Below are 20394 nucleotides of genomic sequence, written 5' to 3'. Positions count from 1 at the left end.
TCCGCCAATTCGAATCTTGGAGTTTATCCATAAAGATTGATTTGTTGATTTGCTTATTGGAATAGATGTTAGATTACTAATGTATCTCAAAGTTTTCCATGTATCAATCAAAATTCTGTTCTGTTTATATCTTCTAGGCATTTTTATACTAACAACATGAACTAAATGTAAAGGAAACATAAGACGCCACTCCAAATATAACCAATCTGGAGCATTATCATAGAGTTCTGGGAGGATCCAATACATACCCTGGCTTAAAATATAGGCTTGATGGTACCTATAAAAGTTTGGAAATTTAACCCCTCCCTCCTCAATTGGCTTTTGTAGAGATACTAGAGCAATCCTAGGTCTTTTACCCAGCCAAATAAATTTCGTAAGAATACCATTAAGTTTTTTATAAAATGACCCCTGAAAAAATATTGGTATCATACTCATTTGGTAACAAACTACAGGCAGAATCATCATTTTAATTGTTTGCACTCTCCCCCACCATGAAAGATGTAACGGATTCCAATGCTCACATACTTCTGTTATTTTTTTTAATAAAAGTTTTTCATTCTCTTTCAAAGTGTCTTCCAACGTCTTTTTTATCATTATACCTAAATATTTTAATCCCTCTTCTTTCCAGGTAAATGAAAAAGCATCAAATAAACCTTTAGTACAATGTACATTAAGAGGAAGAATCTCAGACTTATTCCAATTGATTTTATATCCTGAAAATTTTCCAAATGTATCAATCAACTCCAATAAACATGGAATGGTAGATTCAGGATTCCTCAAATACAGCAATATGTCATCCGCATATGCTGAAACTTTATATTCTCTATCAGAAAAGAGAATACCCTGTATCCCCTTTGCTTGTTGAATGGCCAATAACAAGGGTTCTAATACAATATCAAAAAGCAAAGGAGATAACGGACAACCCTGTCTAACCCCCCTCCGCAAAGTAAACCGTTCAGAGAAACTATTATTAATGTACAATCTTGCAGAAGGGGAGCTATACAAAGCTTGAATCATTTGAATAAATCCCGGACCAATACCAAACCAACCAAGTGCTTGATACATAAAAGACCATTCAACTCTGTCAAACGCTTTTTCCGCATCTAAAGAAATGGAAAAAACCGGATCTGCAATTTCTTTAGATAAATTTAACATATGAAAAGCCAATCTAGTATTATCAGAGGAGTGTCTTTTTGCCACGAAACCAGTTTGATGCATATCAATGATAAAAGGGAGAGCCTTAGCTAATCGTAAAGCCAAAATCTTGGCCAAAAGTTTACCATCCACATTTATTAATGAAATGGGCCTGTAATTTGCAACCAAAGTAGGATCTCTAACAGGGAAATACTTTTAAAACCAATAGGACGACATTTTTTTTTCACTCAGAGAATAGTTAAGCCCTAGAACACATTGCTAGAGGTTGTGGTAAGAGCGGATAGTTTAGCTGGTTTTAAGAAAGGTTTGGACAATTTCCTGGAGGAAAAGTGCATAGTTTGTTATTGAGAAAGATATGGGGGAAGTCACTGCTTGCCCTGGATCGGTAGCATGGAATGTTGCTACTCTTTGGGTTTTGGCCAGGTACTAGGGACCTGAATTGGCATCCATGAGAACGGTCTACTGGGCTTGATGGACCATAGGTCTGACTCAGTAAGTCTATTCTTATGTTGTTATCACATTTTCAATAGTAAAGGACAGGCAAGTTCTGCAAGATTCCCCAGAACCTGCCTGTCCCCTAGTGACTAGAAACACAATATTGAAGCACTACCCTCCACTGGCAGCAGTGAAGTTGGAGGACTCCCACTCAGCTTAGAGCAGCGGTCTCAAACTCAAATGGTGGCCCTTTGCAGGGCCACATTTTGGATTTGTAGGTACTTGGAGAGCCTCAGAAAAAAATGGTTAATGTCTTATTAAAGAAATGACAATTTTGCATGAGGTAAAACTCTTTATAGTTTATAAAGCTTTCTGTTAGGCCAAGTCTTAATAATAATATTGTAATTTATAGCTAGAGACATATGATCAAGAAATTGTTTTATTTTACTTTTGTGATTATGATAAACATACCAAGGGCCTTAAAATAGTACCTGGTGGGCCGCATGTGGCCCCCGAGCCACGACTTTGAGACCCCTGGCATAGAGGGAACAGTTCCCCAACCCAAACCCCTAAACACCCATTTTAAGTAGCTAAATACTATTGCTTACTGTAACTAGTCTGCTATATTTAGCTACTCTATATGGGGCAACTTTCAAAAGCTCTGATTTAGGTAGCTTATTATGAACATTATTCTTTTAATTTAATTTTGTATTAATTAATGCTATTTTTGGTAGGCTAACCCACTATATCCTTCTTAGTCTCTGGGCTGCAAATCCATCTTAGGGGAGACAACATAAGAACATAAGCAGTACCTCAGCAGGTCAGATCAGAGGTCCATCATGCCCAGCATTCCGTTTATGCGGCAGCCCATCAGGTCCAGGACCTGTATAGTAATCCTCTATCAATACCCTTCTATCCCCTTTTCTTTCAGGAAATTATCTAATCCCTTCTTGAACCCCAAAACCGTGCTCTGTCCTATTCCAGGTGTCCACCACCCTTTGGGTGAAGAAGAACTTCCTAGCATTGGTTCTGAATCTGTCCCCTCTTAATTTTTCTGAATGCCCTCTCGTTCTTGTAGACTGAATTTCCATCTTGTCACTGATTCTACTGGAACAGCTCACCGGAATGCACTATGGCACATCTCATTTAATGTGTGTAGTCGCTGAGAAGACATTTGATGCGAGTTCCTTACCTTCTCCTCTCTGTGCCGTCTCTCCTTCTCTTCAAGGCGCTGCACTTCTGCGAGCTCTGCATACCGTAATTCCTCAAATATATATTGCTGCGCCCGCATGTTGGCCAGTTCCTCTTCTTCCATGACCTCTAACAGAGCCTGCTCAATTGTCTTACCAACCAAAACTTCCAGCATTGGCTTGACCTCAATGTCAAAATCGAAGAGCTGAGGAAAAATAAATGAGTATTAAACAACAGCTAATAGTCTCAGATCACAGACAATGCACATTTTATCAGCAGCTCCTTCTCTGGTTTCAGGTCCGTGGGCCAAGATTTGTAAGTGCCATGTTAAATAACCAGCTCACTTAGGGTCAAATAGAAGTTAATTTTTTATTCTGGTCATCAAGACTAGTATGTGACAAATTTTATTATCTGCAAAATGTTAACCAATTATTATACAAACTAAATTTTCTCCAACATATGAGTACTCCCAATCACACAAATATATACATTAATTTCTCTCTTTTATGCAAATATTCTGATCCATCAACTCGAGCGTGAAAAGGGAAGGACATACTAAGCCACAGATCTAGTGTCTCCATGGCTAACAGCCATTTCCCAGTCTGCTGCAGGTAGGGTGCAGTTGGTAGAGTGCTGGAGGTTTTCTCTTCTGCCAAAATTCCTGGAAGCTCTCCATCTCCTGCAGTACCTCATGCATCAAGGGAGCAAGATGTAAGAAATAGCAAGGAACAGTCTGGCTTCTCTGTTTGCTGGATTGTGTTGTTGGGCAGATGCTCCGTCAGCAATAGTGCTTCCTAAAAGTCAGTCTCGCACAGTAAGAAAGACCCTAATGGGAATATTAATGAGTGCTAATACAATGTAATCCCCTAATGCAATTTTGGGTAAGTTGATAACATTAAATGCCTCTTTTACAAAGCTGTGCGGCAACGGCCCTGAAGCCCTTTAAATCTCTATGGGCTTCGAGGCCATTAGTGCAGCACAGCCGCTAGCACGGCTTTGTAAAAGAGGCTGTAAATACTCCCAATAGGGATATATAACTAACTAATAATTGTAATTATATATGTGGCACCATCATGGGCCCACATACGTGCACACATTATTTAGTACGCATGATGGTGCAGAAGGGGCTTGAAAAATAGCTCCCTTTAAGTTGTTGAAGCCTGGAACCCTGGTTCACCAGGTGTTCATTAGCTTTCACCTATGCACTGAGGCCACATATAATTTTAATTATTAGATAGTTATATATCCCTATTGGGAGTATTTAATGTTATCAACTTACCCAAAATTGCATTAGGGGATTACATTGTATTAGCATTCCTAAAGGCTAGTGACACTTTGCCAGCAGAAATGAGGCATTCTCCAGCCTTCTCCATACAGCTGGAATTACTCATTTTCAATTGCTGCTTCAAGACTATGTACTTTCAATTAAAATGCAGCATCTTTGAAGTGCATTAACATTTAGTACTACTAAGTTAATTCCTCTATTTATCTGTAACTTGGTTTTCCAAAGGCTCTAAATGAGGTGCAACCATAAAAGATCAAAACATTGCATTTATTTTTGTATTTATATACTGCCTATCAAAGTTACCTAAGCAGTTTACAATCAGGTACTTAAGCATTTTCCCTAACTGCCCAGGTGGGCTCAATCTATCTAATGTACCTGGGGCAATGGAGGATTGAGTGACTTGCCCAGGATCATAAGGAGCAGTGTGGGGTTTTAACCCACAACCTCAGGGTGCTGAGGTTGTTGCTCTAACCACTACCCCACTCCTTCCTTTGCCTCCTCTTTCTTTTATCAGAAATAAATTCATAAAATGGCCTATATACTAAATCACATTAGCTCCCTCATTCTATAGTCTTAGCACCTAAATGTAAGCACAATATGCACACTAAGATTTTAGAATACTAGCACTTATGCACATAAATGTATCAATTATGCATGTAAGTGCTGGCTGGGAGCTAAGCAATATTCAAAAAGCTTAACACACAACCTGTATAGTGCACAAATGCAAACGGGTTGCTTATATATGGGGGGAAGCATGGGTGGGGCATTGGCGGGTTCCATACTTAGGTGTGTAATGAAAGATTAGGTTCTTACCTGGATAATCTTCTTTCTGTTAATCTTCTCAGGAGTCCTTATGCTAGGTGATCAATCCATTCCCTAGAACCGGGAATTTCAGAAGTGTGATACAGCTTTCATCACCTCCCACATTGCCAGTGGAATGGAGTGCCCCCTTCAGTTATGGCCCAAAGCAATCAAGCTCCACTGGAATAGAATACAAAGAAGGAGGGGTATGGGGAACGTCCCCGCACACATTATACAATTCTGTTTTGCTCTATAACGTAGAAAAACATTACAGCAATGATCAACAGAAATTAAAAACATAGCAGCATGCCTGGACTGGCTGGTTAGCACGAACAGATGGTCGGAAAAATGAAATTCATTGGGTCTTTTCCAAGCAGTAGAGTAAAACTCTTCACACATCCAGTTTCTTCAATATCCTATCCTGCTTGGTTGAGCCTCTAGGTTGAAAAGCAGGCAGACAAACCTCCTGGTTGATGTGAAAATCAGATACAACTTTCAGAAAGAAGGAAAGAACAGCCCAAAGAGCTTTACCCCACCTCTGTGATTCTGAGAAAGGGCTCTCTACAAGACAGAGAATGGAATTCCAAAATACATCTTGCCGATACTATTGTCACCAGGAACACTGTCTTAACTGTGAAATCCAAAAGGGATGAATCTTTGAGTGGTTTATATAGGGCTTTAGTGAGGCCCTTTAGAACAGTGTTAAGATTCCCTGATGGGAAAGGATGCCTTAGTGGAGGTCTCAGCCAGAGCACCCCTATTAGGAATCTGGTCACATCTGGGTGAGCTGTCTGTGAAACCTTACTACTTTGCTCTCAGAAACATATAAGGCCAGCCACCTACACCTTGAGGGAAGCCATTGCAAGACCTTTTTCCAGTCCAGCCTATAGGAAAGCAAGGATAACTGGAATGGGAGCTTTAAGTAGCTCTACCTGGTCCCTTTCACACCACTGTTGAAAAGCCTTCCATGCTTTGGCAAAGGCCGCCATTGTAGAAGGCTTCTTAGCTCAGAGAAGAGTGGCAATAATCATGTTGAATATCCCTTGCGAACTAGGCCATACACTCAAGAGCTATGCCATGAAACCAAAGCACTGTGGATTCTCCATGGGAACTGGCTCCTGACTGAGGAGTCTGAGATGAAGTGAGAACTTGAGACTCCTGTCCTGCTGAAGATGTACTAGGTCTGTATACCACGGATGGTGAGGCCAGTCTGGGGTCATTAAGATCATGAGTAATGGAGGCCTCCCAAGGGGTGGGGCCTTAGGCATCCGAGTCAATCAAGCCTTAGGCACATCCCTCTGTATCCAGGATACTGAGGGATGTGCCTAAGGCCCTGATTGGCTTAACCAATTGGCTTGGGAGCATTCATCCTAGCCAGATTTCTTATATTTACAAAAACAAGATTGGCAAAACAACAGCAATCCTACCAGAAAATGGAAAAGAATTGGGAAGGCTGGAGATGTTAAACAGGCGTTGCTGTGATGGTTTGCTGAAGCTAGAATATGACAACTGCCAATCAGTGGGCCTCTGCTGATGGAAAAAGCAGCACACGGATAGCTAGAGAGGTGGAAAGTTCATAATGGCATAAAATTTAAGAAGCAGCAAGACGCAGATGAGTTTGGTGCAGAAAGATGGGTCATGGAAGTGTTGCCATCAGTCATTGGTGGATATGAACCATGCGCTGTTTTCAATGCCGATGATACGGGCTTGTACTGGCGTGCCATCCCTGATGGAACACTGGCTTTCAAATGCAGCAAAACTGTTGGCTTCAAGGTGCCAAAGGAACAATTGACATTGCTGCTCAGTTGCAATATGGACGTAGGGAAAAGCTCGAGCCACTGGTGATTGGGAAGAATCGAAATCCTTGGTGCTTCAAAAACATTAAATGCCTCTCTGTTGAATACAAAAGCAATAAAAATGCATGGATGACGGCGACACTGTGGATTGAATGGTTGCAGAAGCTTGACAATATGATGAGTAGGCGTAGGAGGCACATTTTAATGTTATGTGATAACTGTGTAGCACACAGCAATGACATAAGACTAACCAACATCAAACTCGTGTTTCTTCCGCCAAACATGACCTCTTTGATCCAAACGATAGGACCAAGGGATAATTGCAAACTTCAAATGTCATTACAGGTCGCTTGTCTTAAGATATGTGATGGCAGTGATTGATGCAAGCACAGTATCCAGCCCCTGAGCTGCTGAGCTTGCAAGAAAAATGACAGTGCTCGACTCTCTTCACATGGTACGGGAGGCATGGAGTCGAGTCTAATCAACGATTTCAAATTGCTATTGACGGGCGAGCTTCATTCACGCATCTGATGAGACAACTGAAGCTGACACTTTGTCCATTGAATCCCAGTTGGACTCTCGCCACAAGAGTTTGAATTGTATGTCACCGTTGACAATGATGTGCCCACATCATCTGACAGCACTAATTCCGATATCTGTACAGTCATAAAAGACACTGCAGACAACCAAGATGTCACGACTATGGACAGTTTTATAGCATCAGTAGTCAGATACACAGCCTGAATCGTGCAATCTGCGTGCAGAAAACAATGACTGATTATTTCAGTAAATAAATGTTGGTTTAAAAAAAAGGTTTACAGTGTATTGCATTAGATGGAACAGTGCTGTTTCTATAACTGAACCGTGTTAAATTGTATTTGGTGTGTTTTTGCTGAATAAAAGTTTTATTGCATTTAACTATAGCGTACTGTGATTTTTCATGACTAAAAAGTGGTACTCCGATTAAGTGCACACTCCGTTTAAGCGCATCTCGCGGTCCGGTCCGGAAGCCTTGAACTTAAGTGGAGTTGACTGTACTACTTATCACTTATATAGCGCTGAAAGGCGTATGCAGCGCTGTAACATTGTGGTGCTTGATGAATAGTAGGGATTTGAACTTGCCTGGATTTAGGGGTAACCTGTTATCAGCCAACCATGTTGATAAGTGTTGAAGTTTTGTATTAATAGGTGTTGAAGTTTTATATTAATTGATTCAATGTGAGTTTGGTCTGTAGAGTCTAAAGTACACAGAATTTGAATATCATCTACATACACATATGTTGTAAAGTCTAGGGTCTGGGGAATGGTGAGTAAAGGGGAAAGGTAGATATTGAAAAGAATGAGTATAGGTGCTCTCTTTACTGCATTGAGGCACTTACATCTAAGCATCCATCCTTTATAGAATTGCCATCTTAGCGTGCATGAATATGTAATACCAGTTTAATAAGGAGAGACCCACATGTATTAGAATTCCCATCTGGTGTTAATTTGCTTAGTCTGCTGTGGAAATAATAAAAATCAGATAACTATGTTGCATAATCTTTTCTACATCAAAGCTAGCACTCTACCTCTCCTTCTTCTATCTGTGTGGCCACATCTGCACCAGACTTTGCTGGGATAAAGAGAGGTGTTGGTGGTTTGTTGAGGAAGGCATCTGTTTGGCATGATACATCAGTCTCTTCAATTTGGTCGGTGATCTCTTCCAGATATATCTCTGTTGAGACAAAATTAGTAGAAACAATTGAAAATATCACCTTATTCCAAGCTAGCACATAAGTGGTCCTATATCATAGAAGACTTTATTCACTAGTTAACAGTGTGCTCTTTATTTTTATTATTTTCCATATTGCACAGCATAAGGGAATGTTTTTCTAAGCTGACATATACCAATTTCTGTAGCTGTGTGCACGTTTATGTTATACAATTAAGCTTTCAGTCAAACATTTGATTACTTGATATACCAGTAAAGACTAAAACATGTTATAGCGGTTTACAATTCCATTAACATCATTCCTTACAACAATTAAAATATTTATAAAACAATTAAAATAGTTCTAGTCCTACCAGTTACACCACCACAATATCACAATACAAACAGCCATGGTGGGAATGAGTTGAGAGATCAGTTGACAGGAGAGGCAGGGAAGCTGGCATTGAATTGTATATAGTAAAAGGAGAAATTAGGTTCTTACCTGCTAATTTTCTTTCTTTTAGCCTCTCCAGACTGGTATAGCTGCTGGTCATGATGAGATATATACCCATCTGTAAGATTTGCAGCTATAACGGTCTGGAGAGTTGCTAAAGAACATATGCTTTATCTATCCAATGTGATACTAGAAAGAAAAGAAATTCAATGAGGTAGGCTGGATGGACTGCCATTCACTATACAAGAGCTTATCCAGGGTCATACCTGTCTGCACATCAACATGCTTCCTGCCCTCCACTGGCTCAGGGGTTCTTACACGTAAATGATCTCTGGCTCTCTTCTTTGCAAGGGCTCGCCGCTGGGCCTCTTGATGTTGCTGGTATTCCAGAGGGTCTGGCTGAGCAGTCTGGGGTTTGACATAATAAAAGGTAATCATTTGCATCTAGCAATTGGCATTGAGAAGCAAGCCACTTTTTGACATACTATGAAGTAATTATAAGCAAATTGCTCCGAGGTAAATTATTTTTAATCTCGAAATTTCAGATTTTTTTCTTTCAGAGATGCTACTTTAAAGTATATATGAGATGGATTTGCATGCACTGTCTCCTTGGTATGCAAATCTCTTTCATGCATATTCATTGTGGATATCCTGATAACCTGACTGGCTGGGTGTGCCCCAAAGATTGTTTAATGAGAAATCTGTGAACAATTGTGCAGTTTGACTGCATACATGGGTAGGCCAAGATATATGTACACTATAACATAATAGTCTAGAACTGAAAGGACCAGTGACTGCAATACAGTCCAAAATTGGAATATTAATGTCTTCATTTGGATACTCTGCCTGCCAGTATGCTAAACTGTTGATCCAATAAGTTCCCACTGGCTAGAATGTCCCACACTCACTATATGAACCATCGAAAGGTATCAGCTTGTTAAGAGTGGCTTGGTGAGCATAGGGCAGATAAAGAAGTAATAAGTTAGTAGTATCTTGTTTCTAAAAGATTGTTCTTTTTTTAAGGGGAATTATGTTTACACAGTATTATTCTGAGGTGTTGATTGTCCCTCCCATCATTGCTTCCAATCCTTATATAGACTGATTTTGTACTAAGGGCTAGATTCACTAAACTTACCGATCTTGTAATGATGGTCGCAAAACCAGTTTTACTGGTTTTGCAATCGTTCCTGTTCCCCGACCCGATTCACTAAACTGCTGTCCGATGAATCTCCTGTCTGATCCGATACACTCATGCAAATGAGTAAAACCTCATGCACAATAGCCAAGTGATTGATTCACTAACAATTGCTTGGCTATTTTGCATTGGGTTTTATGACTGTAAAACCCGACTGCTGTAGACCTGTCGGTAACTGGTCTGCCTGTCTGTTGTAATATTGTGCACTTGATGTAAGATGAAAAATGAATAAAGATTTTGAAAAAAATATATATATATATTTTTTTAATGGCACTGATATTTTGCATGTATTACACACACAAAATATCTGGCTAATAAAATTAAAAAGCCTCCCCCCGACAAAGCACTCCCTCCCTTCCCCCTCCAAAACTGCAGGAGGGATGCCCATTCCCTCCTGCTATCGTTGCTCCCCCCCACCGCGTTTCAAAATATGGCAGGAGAGATACCGACTTCCTCCTGCCATCGGGCCAACTCCTTCCTCCTCCCTCCCCAAAAACAAATGGCAGGAAGGATGCCCACTCCCTCCTGCCACCGGACGCCCCCTCCCCGTACCTTTAAAAGTTGGGAGCATGAGGGGCTCTCAGTCCCTCCTGCTCTGGAGGTCTCCAGTGACAAACTGAGGCCTTAGGCCCCGCCACGATGCATCATATGATGCACAGGGAGTGGCCTAAGGCCCTGATTGGCTCAGGCACCTCGGGCTCCTCCCTTAAGAGGGGCTTGAGGCACCTGAACCAATCAGGGACTTCCTTAAGGAGTAGCCTAAGGAAGTCCCTGATTGACCATTGCAAAATAAAATAAAAAATAAAAAAACAGCAGAAGCCCCGACAGCTGTAACAGGAGGCTGCTTCTCCTATCACTACTGTCAGGGCTCTGCCCTGACTCAATTGCTCACTGAACAATTGAGTCAGGGAGTTTGCATGCAAGAAAGATAGTGAATTAATCGCTGTTTCAAAATCAGCCAAAAGCGATTGAATCGCTATCTTTAGTCTGGGCCTTAATGGCATTTGCTAAGCCTAACTGCTTACTATTGTTTGGAGAATATACTGTTTGCACTCAATAGAAAATAGTAAGTACCAACATATGCCATCTATAACTTAGTGCAAGTGCTTGCCATCTATAGACTGATAAATGAAGAACAAGTAAATTTCAAGGGGAGTTGACAAGTAGTTTTAAAATTAGGTATTTTGAGGTTAACTATAATATCTCGAATAAGGTGGGCTCCTCTTATGGTACACCCCCTAGTGGATTCTTCTTCACAGAGTCAGAACTTTAAGAAATATGAGCTCTCCTCAGGAAGTGGGGGAGAGAAGGGAAGCAAACTTTTTGTTGTGCAGGAGTTAAGATATGGAACTTCTTGGTGGGTCAGATATGAAACTGTTGTGAAAAGGGCATGTTTAGAAAACTACTTAAGGCGTAGTTATTTGTAGATGCCTTTCTCTAGCCAATAATTTTCCTCTCTGGCAGAGTTGATGAATTATTCATGATCTTTACTATGCAAGCTATGATATTTTTTAGACATGATTTCTGAGGATTGTTTGCATGTTTATTTTATCATGTTTTTGTTTTAAAATTATGTATGTAATTTTAAGAAAACCGTTTAGTTTTAAACGGTATAGAAATTTTTTTAATAAAAAAAAGTACAATAGCTCTGAGGAACATAAAAGGCAGGGCTAGGGAGAGAGAGAGGAAGCCCAGAGGAAGGTAGAAAAGTGGAGTTCTGTCTGGTGCTTACAACATATTTCTATATAAATCTTGTCTAAGGTAAGGCACTAAGGTAATGAAACTGAACTTTTATTCCAGAATCTAGAACTGGAACTGCGAAGGATTAACATATGACTCCAGAAAAAGGAGGATGGATTGAGACAACTGGGTTAAACTTCCATTGAAAGCAGTGGAAGTAAGGAGGACACACAAGCTCGCATTGCAGGGAAGGGCGGCTGAGAGCAGGAGAGTCGGGGGAGGCAGAGAGCAGGTCGCAGCAGAGAGCAGGAGAGCCAGGGAGGCAGAGAGAGAGTCAGGGAGGCAGAGAGTAGGTTGCGGCAGAGAGCAGTTTCAGAGCTGCAGGGCTGGCAGGACAGTCGGAAAGGATGCAAGCCCAGCAGTCACTTCTTGTTGATTGGCCAGACAAGTCGGTGTTCAAGATTTTTGTTTAGTGAATAGCTGCCTACCTATTTTGCATGCCGTTTCCCCTCATTTGCATGCACGGATCAGAATCGGATCGGCACAGAGGTTAGTGAATCAGGTCGGAGGACAATCGGGTTGCAAAGGGGTCGCAAACTGTTCGGTACACAATTGGTTTGCTTAGTGAATCTAGCCCTTTATCTTTCAGAAGTGATTATCAGGAGATAAGAGAATATGATTGTGTGAAGGGACTATACCATCTGTTTATGTGGAATTAGATTAAAATTTGGATACCTGATGAAGCTGTAAATAGTTCTACACTGAATCTTCATGCAAGTTTGATTAAAAGTTCCTGTTATCAACTGCATCCTGGTCTCAGCTTGATTTTCTTGCAGTAATTAAGTGAAGGACTGAGTGAGTGATTGAACCCCGGGATTGAGATCCTTGTGCCTACCAGGGTAAGTCTGGCCCCAGCCTATGCTCAGCTCAGAGATGTTCATATTATCCCAGATAAATTCTTCTTGTGAGTCCTGGTTGAGGGTCTCCTGACTCAAACAGCTGGCCATAGCCCACAAACCGGCTGCGAGGCAGAACCGGATTACAAAAATGATGCCTGGAACATGGGGCGAAAGGATTACAAAATCCCAGGGAGATTTCAATAGAGGAGGTATACGAGGTGGTAACCTACCTGTGAGAGATGAGTGGACCGGAGAGACCAAGGGGAGATTTCCCGCCGGAGACTGAGTAAAAATGAACTGAAATTTGGCTGAGGACATGCAAAATGGCACCTTTCTCAATGGCAGGAAGAGAAAGGGAAAAAAAGAGATGGAATTGCCCACCCAGTTTCAGACGTCTATGGGAGCAATGTGATAACATCAGTGAAATATGTGTGGGAGGTTCCAGTGAGAGAAAGAGAGGAGTCTAAATCTGAACCGCATGTGGAGGATGAAGGGAACAGGAGTGAGAGTTTCCTTACTGTCAACACGAGAATAATAATGACGCGAAAGGGTCCAGAGAAGAGCGACGAAGATGGTTGAGGGGTTGGAAGAGCTGCCGTACAGAGAAAGATTAGAGAAATAGGGCCTCTTCTCCCTCGAACAGAGGAGATTGAGAGGGGACATGATCGAAACATTCAAGGTACTAAAGGGGATAGACTTGCTACTGGGATGAGGAACTCTTGTTAGCAACCACTATCGCTACAACTTATTTGTAGGAGTGTTACTGTCCCGTTCCCCTGAGGAGGCTGTTTGTGAAACGGGGTACTCCCATTGGGATTTCTAACTGGCTGGCACAACTATGAAGACATATGAAAGTTAAGTGGCCTGTTTTTTTTCATATATTTAATGCTGTGCCTGAACTGGAGATTCTGTTAAGTAGTGACTTTCCAACAAGTTTTGCCTGTACTTACCTATTATTTGGGGGAGCAGCGTTCAATCTGCTATTGTTTGCTTGATATCAGGTGGAATTTTTTAAAGACCTATAACTGTTATGGAGCCGCTATGTCTACATTGACAAGTTTCTTGTTAGTTTTTACAGCGGTTTCCTAACCATGGTGTGGCTTTAACTGAGGTCTTTTTCTCCAACTGTGCTTGAATTTTGCTAGCACTGCACGCTTTTTTTCCCCTTATAGAAGAGAGTAGTGTTTATTGTGTTTGAGTTTTTCTACTCCTACCTTTTTGGAAATTTCTTTTTTTTTTTTTTTTTTTAATTCTTTATTCATTTTTAGAACATCAATTGTGCACAAAAGAAGATGCATTTACATAAATCATCATTATTACAACACAATATACTTAATAGAATAAAAACAAGACTTATTTTCTCCCACCCACTTTCCAATTTACAAACACCTCATAAAAATACTTGTAATCAACCCTTCTATATTTCTTAAGAAATGCCAAAACATATCTCCCTCCCCCTTCCCCAGATGTACATGTTTCCCTCAGTTTATCCAAATAAATCAATCTTTACAATATTTAGTTAATGGCTCCCAAACTTCCATAAATTTTTTATAATAACCCTTCTGAATGGCCATAAACTTTTCCTTTTTAAAGATATAACATAGGGATTCCCACCAGAATGAATAATTTAATCTATCCCCAATTTTTTTAAATAAGCTGCATGGCAACTCCCGTCATTATAAACAAAAGTTTGTTATTTTTTTGCTGAAATTTGACTTTTCACCCTCATAGATGTTCCAAATAAAATAGTATCATATGATAGTGCCACTGGATTTTCTAATAAATTATTAACCTGATCCCAAATCGATCTCCAGAATTTTAGTATCAAAGGACAATAGTATAGTAAATGATCTAACGTCCCAACTTCCAGATGACAATGCCAACATCTATTAGATTTAGAACTATCTACTCTATGCAACCGAACTGGGGTCCAAAATACTCTATGTAATAAAAAAAAACCCCATGTTTGTCTCATAGATGCAGACATTGTACATCTCAACCTCCAAGACCAAATTCGTGGCCACTGAGATGCAGTAATTTGATGCTTTATCTCAATGCTCCAAATGTCACATAGACCATTTTTTGGTTTCTTATTTAAAAATCCAGATATTAATTTATACCACTGAGTGGCCTGGTGACTCAGGAAGTCTACCTGAAAACATAAGACCTGCAAACTATTTTGAACCTCCAAATTTTTCCATTCAGGGAACCCTTCCTGAATGGCCTGCTTAAACTGCAACCATCTATAATTTTGTGTTTTATTAAGACCAAATTTGTGTTGCAATTGTGAAAAATCCTGCGCTGGGGGCATCCCCTGCTGCTATATTATGGCATCTGAGAAGAATTGATCTGCTTTCCCTTTAAGGGTATTCAAGTATATTGGCGAGACCTGGGGAGTATGCCAAGCATGTCAAAGGACATGGAAACGAGACTGCCCAAACCGGAGATTGTGTTTCAGTTCTTATGTTTGGCACTGGGGAAAGTGGATCCCGTGGTGTCTACCAAGCGGCCACGGAGTGTACAGTGAGGAGTCTTGAATGTGGACCAGTTGATCCATGATGCGGAAGCCAGGTTGGCTTATATCAAGAGTGAAAATTAATGTAATGCCATGATGATACCATATATTAAATAGAGAATAGTAATGAAAGAAAGATCTGTTTCTTGGAGTTTAGGTTAAAAGAACCTGTGTGATACTGCATTACCTCATGTTTAAGATAAAGTTTGCCTGTGCTGCTAGTAGTATAAGACTGATATTCTTTAGGAATCAGCTTAGAAAAGAAACATAAGAATAATATTACTGATAGGTTAAGAATCACTGTTTAGAGGAAGTGAGTAAATAAAAAGAATGATAATGTTAACTTTCTTAAGAGCGACAGATTAGATTCTTACCTCAATAATCTGGGTTCTGTTAAGATACACAAGAGTCCATACTTGAGCTGTTGATTTCCATTTCCTGCAAAACTGCAGAAGGGTATCCCTTTAAAACTTGAAACTCCTCCCCTTCTGCAGTGGAGAACAGCACCCTCCTCAGTTGGTACCAAAGCAATCAAACTCCTTTGAAACATAAGAAAGGAGAAGGAGAGGCATGGAAAACTTTCTCTGCGACAAACATATTCTGCTCTGCTCTGAAACTTAGAACAATGATTAATAAACAATTAATGAGCAAACAGTGAACAATAAATCACGAACGTGAGTAACTAAGAGCTAATCTGCTAAAGTGAAACAAGCTTTAGCATCCTCCCAAGGGGAAAGAGAAAAGGAAACCCCCCCTGGTTCTGTAATAACATTTCTGCTTAATCTTAGATACAGTAGAAGAGGCACCAAGATGGATACCAGCAATATCCGAGGCAGAAATCAGGTGAATCACAAAAATCCACACAAGGGAGGGTAGTAAGGACTCCAGTGTACCTTAACAGAACCCAAATTATTGAGATAAGAACCTAATCTGTCATTCTGTTGCAGATACACAGGAGTCCATACTTGAGTTGACATACCAAAGCAGTGCCATACGTCTGGGGGGGGGGGGCAGATGAGCCTGCCCATAGAACTGAGAACCCAAAGGCAGAATCCCCTCAAGTCGCCATATCCACACTGTAGAACTTTGTAAAAATGTGAAGAGTGGCTCATGTAACTTCTCTACAGATTTCATCAGGAAAAACAGCCCGAGACTCTGCCCAGGAGGCTGCTAAGCTTCTCATGGAATGTGCTGCAAGATAAATAGGTGGCTGTTTCCATCAGGAAATGTAGGAAGATGAAATTGCCATGCAGATCTATCTGGCAATGCACGCTTTAGAAGCTGGCTTTCCATGTCTCAAGTGACTGGTCAGCACAAAAAGATGATCAGAAAGCCTGGAGTCATTAGTCCTCTCCAGGAAGATAAGCAGGGCCCTGCACACATCCAACTTGTGCAAAAGCTTGTCCTGTTTCATAGAACCAGTTGGCTGAAAGACAGGCAAATGAAGTTCCTGATTGACATGGAAAGTGGAAACCACCTTCAGAAGAAAGGAAGAAACTGTGCACAGAGAAATACCTGACTCTGTGAAACAGAGAAACAGCTCTCTGCAGGAGAGAGCCTTCAATTCTGAGATCCTTCTTGCTGAGACTATGGCAACCAAACCACTTAACCGTAAGGTCTAGTTGAAAAGCCGCTGAAAGAGGCTCGTAGGGAGCATGGGCCAAGCCCTTCAAGACCACATTTAGGTTTCAAGATGGGAACGGTTTGCACAACAAGGGTCTCAGCCTGAGAGCCCCCCAAACCAAGCGATGTCCTGGTGAGAAGCCAGAGACTGAAGGCCACTTCGAGCCTGAAAGCATTAGATACTAGCTATCTGCACTTTAAGGGACAAAACCACAAGTCCTTTTTTGAGACTGGCTTGCAGGAAAGTAATGATCACAGAACAGAAGCTCTCTCTGGTTCTACCTGCTCCTTGGCACACCATAACTGGAAGGTCTTCCAGGTCTTAGCATAAGCCATAACCATCACAGGCTTCTTAGCCCTAAGGAGAGTCGTAACCACAACCTCCGACTAGTCTTTCCAAATCAAGAGCCATGCCATAAGACCAAAGCATTCTGACATCTCCATCCTTGACTGAGAAGCCCAGGATGAACAGACAGCTTCAAGAGTCTATCTCTTGAATATAAGGCCTTTGTGGTCAGACTGGTGCCACCAGGATCATCAGACCCCAATGGATGGCTATCCTGCAGATGATCCGATCCAGCATGACCCACAGTGGAAACACAGAGAAACAGATCTGTGGGACAAGGCTGGACCAGGGTATCCAGGCTTGCTCTTCCCTGCTCAACTCTGACTGTAGAAGCGGGATGTTTCCACATGCTTGGTCGTGGCCATAAGATTCATGCTGTGCCAGAGAGAGCAGGGCAGCCTGTAGAAAGTTGGGAGGCAGATGAAGGAGAGAAATCAGCTGAGAAGAAGGAGCGGAGAAAGAAGGGAAAGGTCAGGAGAAGGCAGGCGAGAGTGAGGGGCAGCGACAAAAGGTAGCTCCACCCACCCCTCTGATGTCAGCCAAGCAGCACCAATCCAGATCTCCTCCTTAAAAGAGAGGGGCCAATGGCGCTCAGCTGTTCGTGCGTGTCAAAGGCGAGCGTTAAAGGGGCTCGCCTTGGCGAGAGTGCCTTTGCGAAGGGCCTTAAGAAGGGACAAGTCACTGCAAAGAAGAAACACTTGGGAAGGACACCTACACAGGTAAGTACCACAAGGGCAACAGGACAGAGATGCAGTAGATAAATGAACACAGTAGTAGCAGAGGGCAACCACAGCAGACACAGAGGACACACACGCAATAAGCAAGCAAAGGTAGAAGTTTTAAAATCAGGTGAGGGACCTCACAGTAACACCAAGGATGCTACAAAAGGAAACAGGGAGAAGCCACTTCAGACAGCAGACAGCAATGGATGCAGGGAGAACAAAGGGCACTCTCTAAAGTTAAAAGGGGATAGATTCCGTACAAACGTAAGGAAATTCTTCTTCACCCAGAGAGTGGTAGAAAACTGGAATGCTCTTCCGGAGGCTGTTATAGGGGAAAACACCCTCCAGGGATTCAAGAAAAAGTTATACAAGTTCCTGCTAAACCAGAACGTAAGCAGGTAAGGCTAGACTCAATCAGGGCACTGGTCTTTGACCTAAGGGCCGCTACGGGAACGGACTGCTGGTCTGACCCAGTAGCGGCAATTCTTATGTTCTTATGCTTGGCTTGCCCCAAGTCTGAACTATGAGGGGAAATGCTCTTGAGACTGAACCACTCTCTGGGTTCCAGGGTCTGCTGACTGACAAAGTCAGCTTAGACGTTCTCTACTCCTGTCACATGAACTACTGAGAAGGCCTACAAGTGAAGTTATACTTACTGGAACAACATCTGAGCCTCAAAACAGAGGGCAGAACTTCTAGTGCCCCCTGACTGTCTATGTAAGACACTGCATTGTGTGAAAACAACCTGACTGCTTTCCCTGTCAGGAAAGACTGCAACTGTAGAAAGGCCAACTGAATCGCTCTCAGTTCCAGATGACTGATTGACCATTTGATTGACCATTTGATCTCCGACAGAGACTACTTGCGCTGGAGATTGCAATCGCAGCAGAGGTTCCTCCCAGCTGTTGAGGCTGGCATTGGTCATAAGAACATAAGAACATAAGCAGTGCCTCTGCCGGGTCAGACCACAGGTCCATCCTGCCCAGCAGTCCGCTCCCGCGGTGGCCAAAAACAGGTCAAGGCCTGTCTGAATCATCAGAAGGGGCTCCCCTGCCACCTTGGTTTCCCATTTAAGTTCTGCCCTCCTATCGAAGTCCTAGCCCTCTGGTCTTGCACATGCACGACCAGGTTGGTTTACTCAGTACCCCACGATCCCTCTATCCCTCAGGAATCCATCCAATCCCTGCTTGAATCCCTGTACCGTACTCTGCCTGATCACTTCCTCCGGTAGCGCATTCCAAGTGTCCACTACCCTTTGGGTGAAAAAGAACTTCCTTGCATTTGTTTTGAACCTGTCTCCCTTCAGTTTCTCAGAATGCCCCCTCGTATTTGCTGTCCCCTTCAGTCTGAAGAATCTGTCCCTATCCACCCTCTCTATGCCCCTCATGATGTGTCGATTCGGATCGGTATGCCCCTCATTAAGTTCTCCCCTTGGAGCCACAAATGCAGGCTGTGCTTTGCCTCCGCTGTCCAGAAGAACTTCATCTGCAAGGAGTGATGTTGCGGAAACCATTTGGACAAAAGGGAATGTTGGAGAGAGTATATATGAGCTCTCGCCCAGGGCACCACTTCCAAGAAGGCAGCCATTGAGCCCCGCATCTGCAGATACTACCAGGCCCATGGCTTGGGAAGAAAAACACGGTTCTGTGCTGTGTCAAAGAGGACTCCCGGATACTCCAAACAATGAAGATGACTTTTCCAAAAGTTGACTATTCAGCCCAGGTCCTGTAAGAGGCTCACGACCTGCTGGACTACGTGCTCACATTCTGCCAGTGAGGGGGCCCTGATCAGCCAATGGTCCAGGTACAGATGCACCTGGACATACATCCAGCAAAGGTGGGTTGCTACAACTACTATCATCTTGGTAAAGGTGCGGGGAGCCATGGCCAAATCGAAGGGGAGTGCCACAAACTGAAAGTGAAGCAGAAACACATGAAATCTCAGATATCTCCTGTAAGCCAGAAAGATGGGGATGTGAAGATAAGCCTCCATCAAATCCAGAGAGGCAAGGAATTCCGCAGGAGCCACAGCCCCTCATGACAGAGCGGACAGTTTCCATGCGAAAGTGGGGGACTTTCAGGATCTTGTTTACAGATTTCAAATCCAGAAAGGGTCTCCAATCTTCTGTTCCTTTCTTGGGCACTAAGAAGTATAAAGAATATCTGTCTGAGCCAGTTCTTCTTTGGGAACTGGTTGTTTTATGGCACAAATGTCTAACAGTCGTTGGAATATCACTCGGACTCTGACCTGCTTCTCTGCCTGTCTGGCTGGGAAGCTGAGGAACAGATCTGGAACGGGCTGACAAAACTCGATCCTGTGCCCCTCCCTGATAATGGCCAGCACCCAACGGTCGGCCAAGATCTAATCCCATTTGTCCCTGAATGCTGACAGCCGCTCTCTGATATGAGGAGGATTGGCTGTCCTCCTGGTGTCATTGCTGACTGGATCCCTGCAAGAGCCTCCGAGAGGAGTAGCTATAGGAAAATTGGCGAGCTCTCCTGGAAGCATGAAAATTGCTTCCATTGCCTCTGGCAGGTTGGCGGCTTCTACTATCTGGGAGGGAATTGGGGTGGTGATCCACCACACTAGCCCTTTGCAAAACAGCAT

General features: G+C 42.4%; 1 protein-coding gene across 3 annotated transcripts in view; it reads right to left on the bottom strand.

Moving 5' to 3' along the window:
- The window catches only part of RSPH3 (radial spoke head 3), an 89585-nt gene that overhangs the window by 53215 nt on the left and 15976 nt on the right, over positions 1 to 20394 (bottom strand). For all 3 annotated transcript variants that reach the window (XM_033939919.1, XM_033939918.1, XM_033939920.1), the window contains exons 3-5: positions 9074 to 9215; positions 8232 to 8377; positions 2783 to 2986 (exon numbers count right to left, since the gene is read on the bottom strand). In XM_033939919.1, coding sequence (XP_033795810.1) covers positions 2783 to 2986; positions 8232 to 8377; positions 9074 to 9215 — 492 coding nt within the window. The remainder of the gene's footprint in view (positions 1 to 2782; positions 2987 to 8231; positions 8378 to 9073; positions 9216 to 20394) is intronic.

Source organism: Geotrypetes seraphini, chromosome 3, assembly GCF_902459505.1.
Source record: "Geotrypetes seraphini chromosome 3, aGeoSer1.1, whole genome shotgun sequence".
NCBI lineage: Eukaryota > Metazoa > Chordata > Amphibia > Gymnophiona > Dermophiidae > Geotrypetes > Geotrypetes seraphini.
This window is presented reverse-complemented; position numbering and strand designations above follow the sequence as displayed.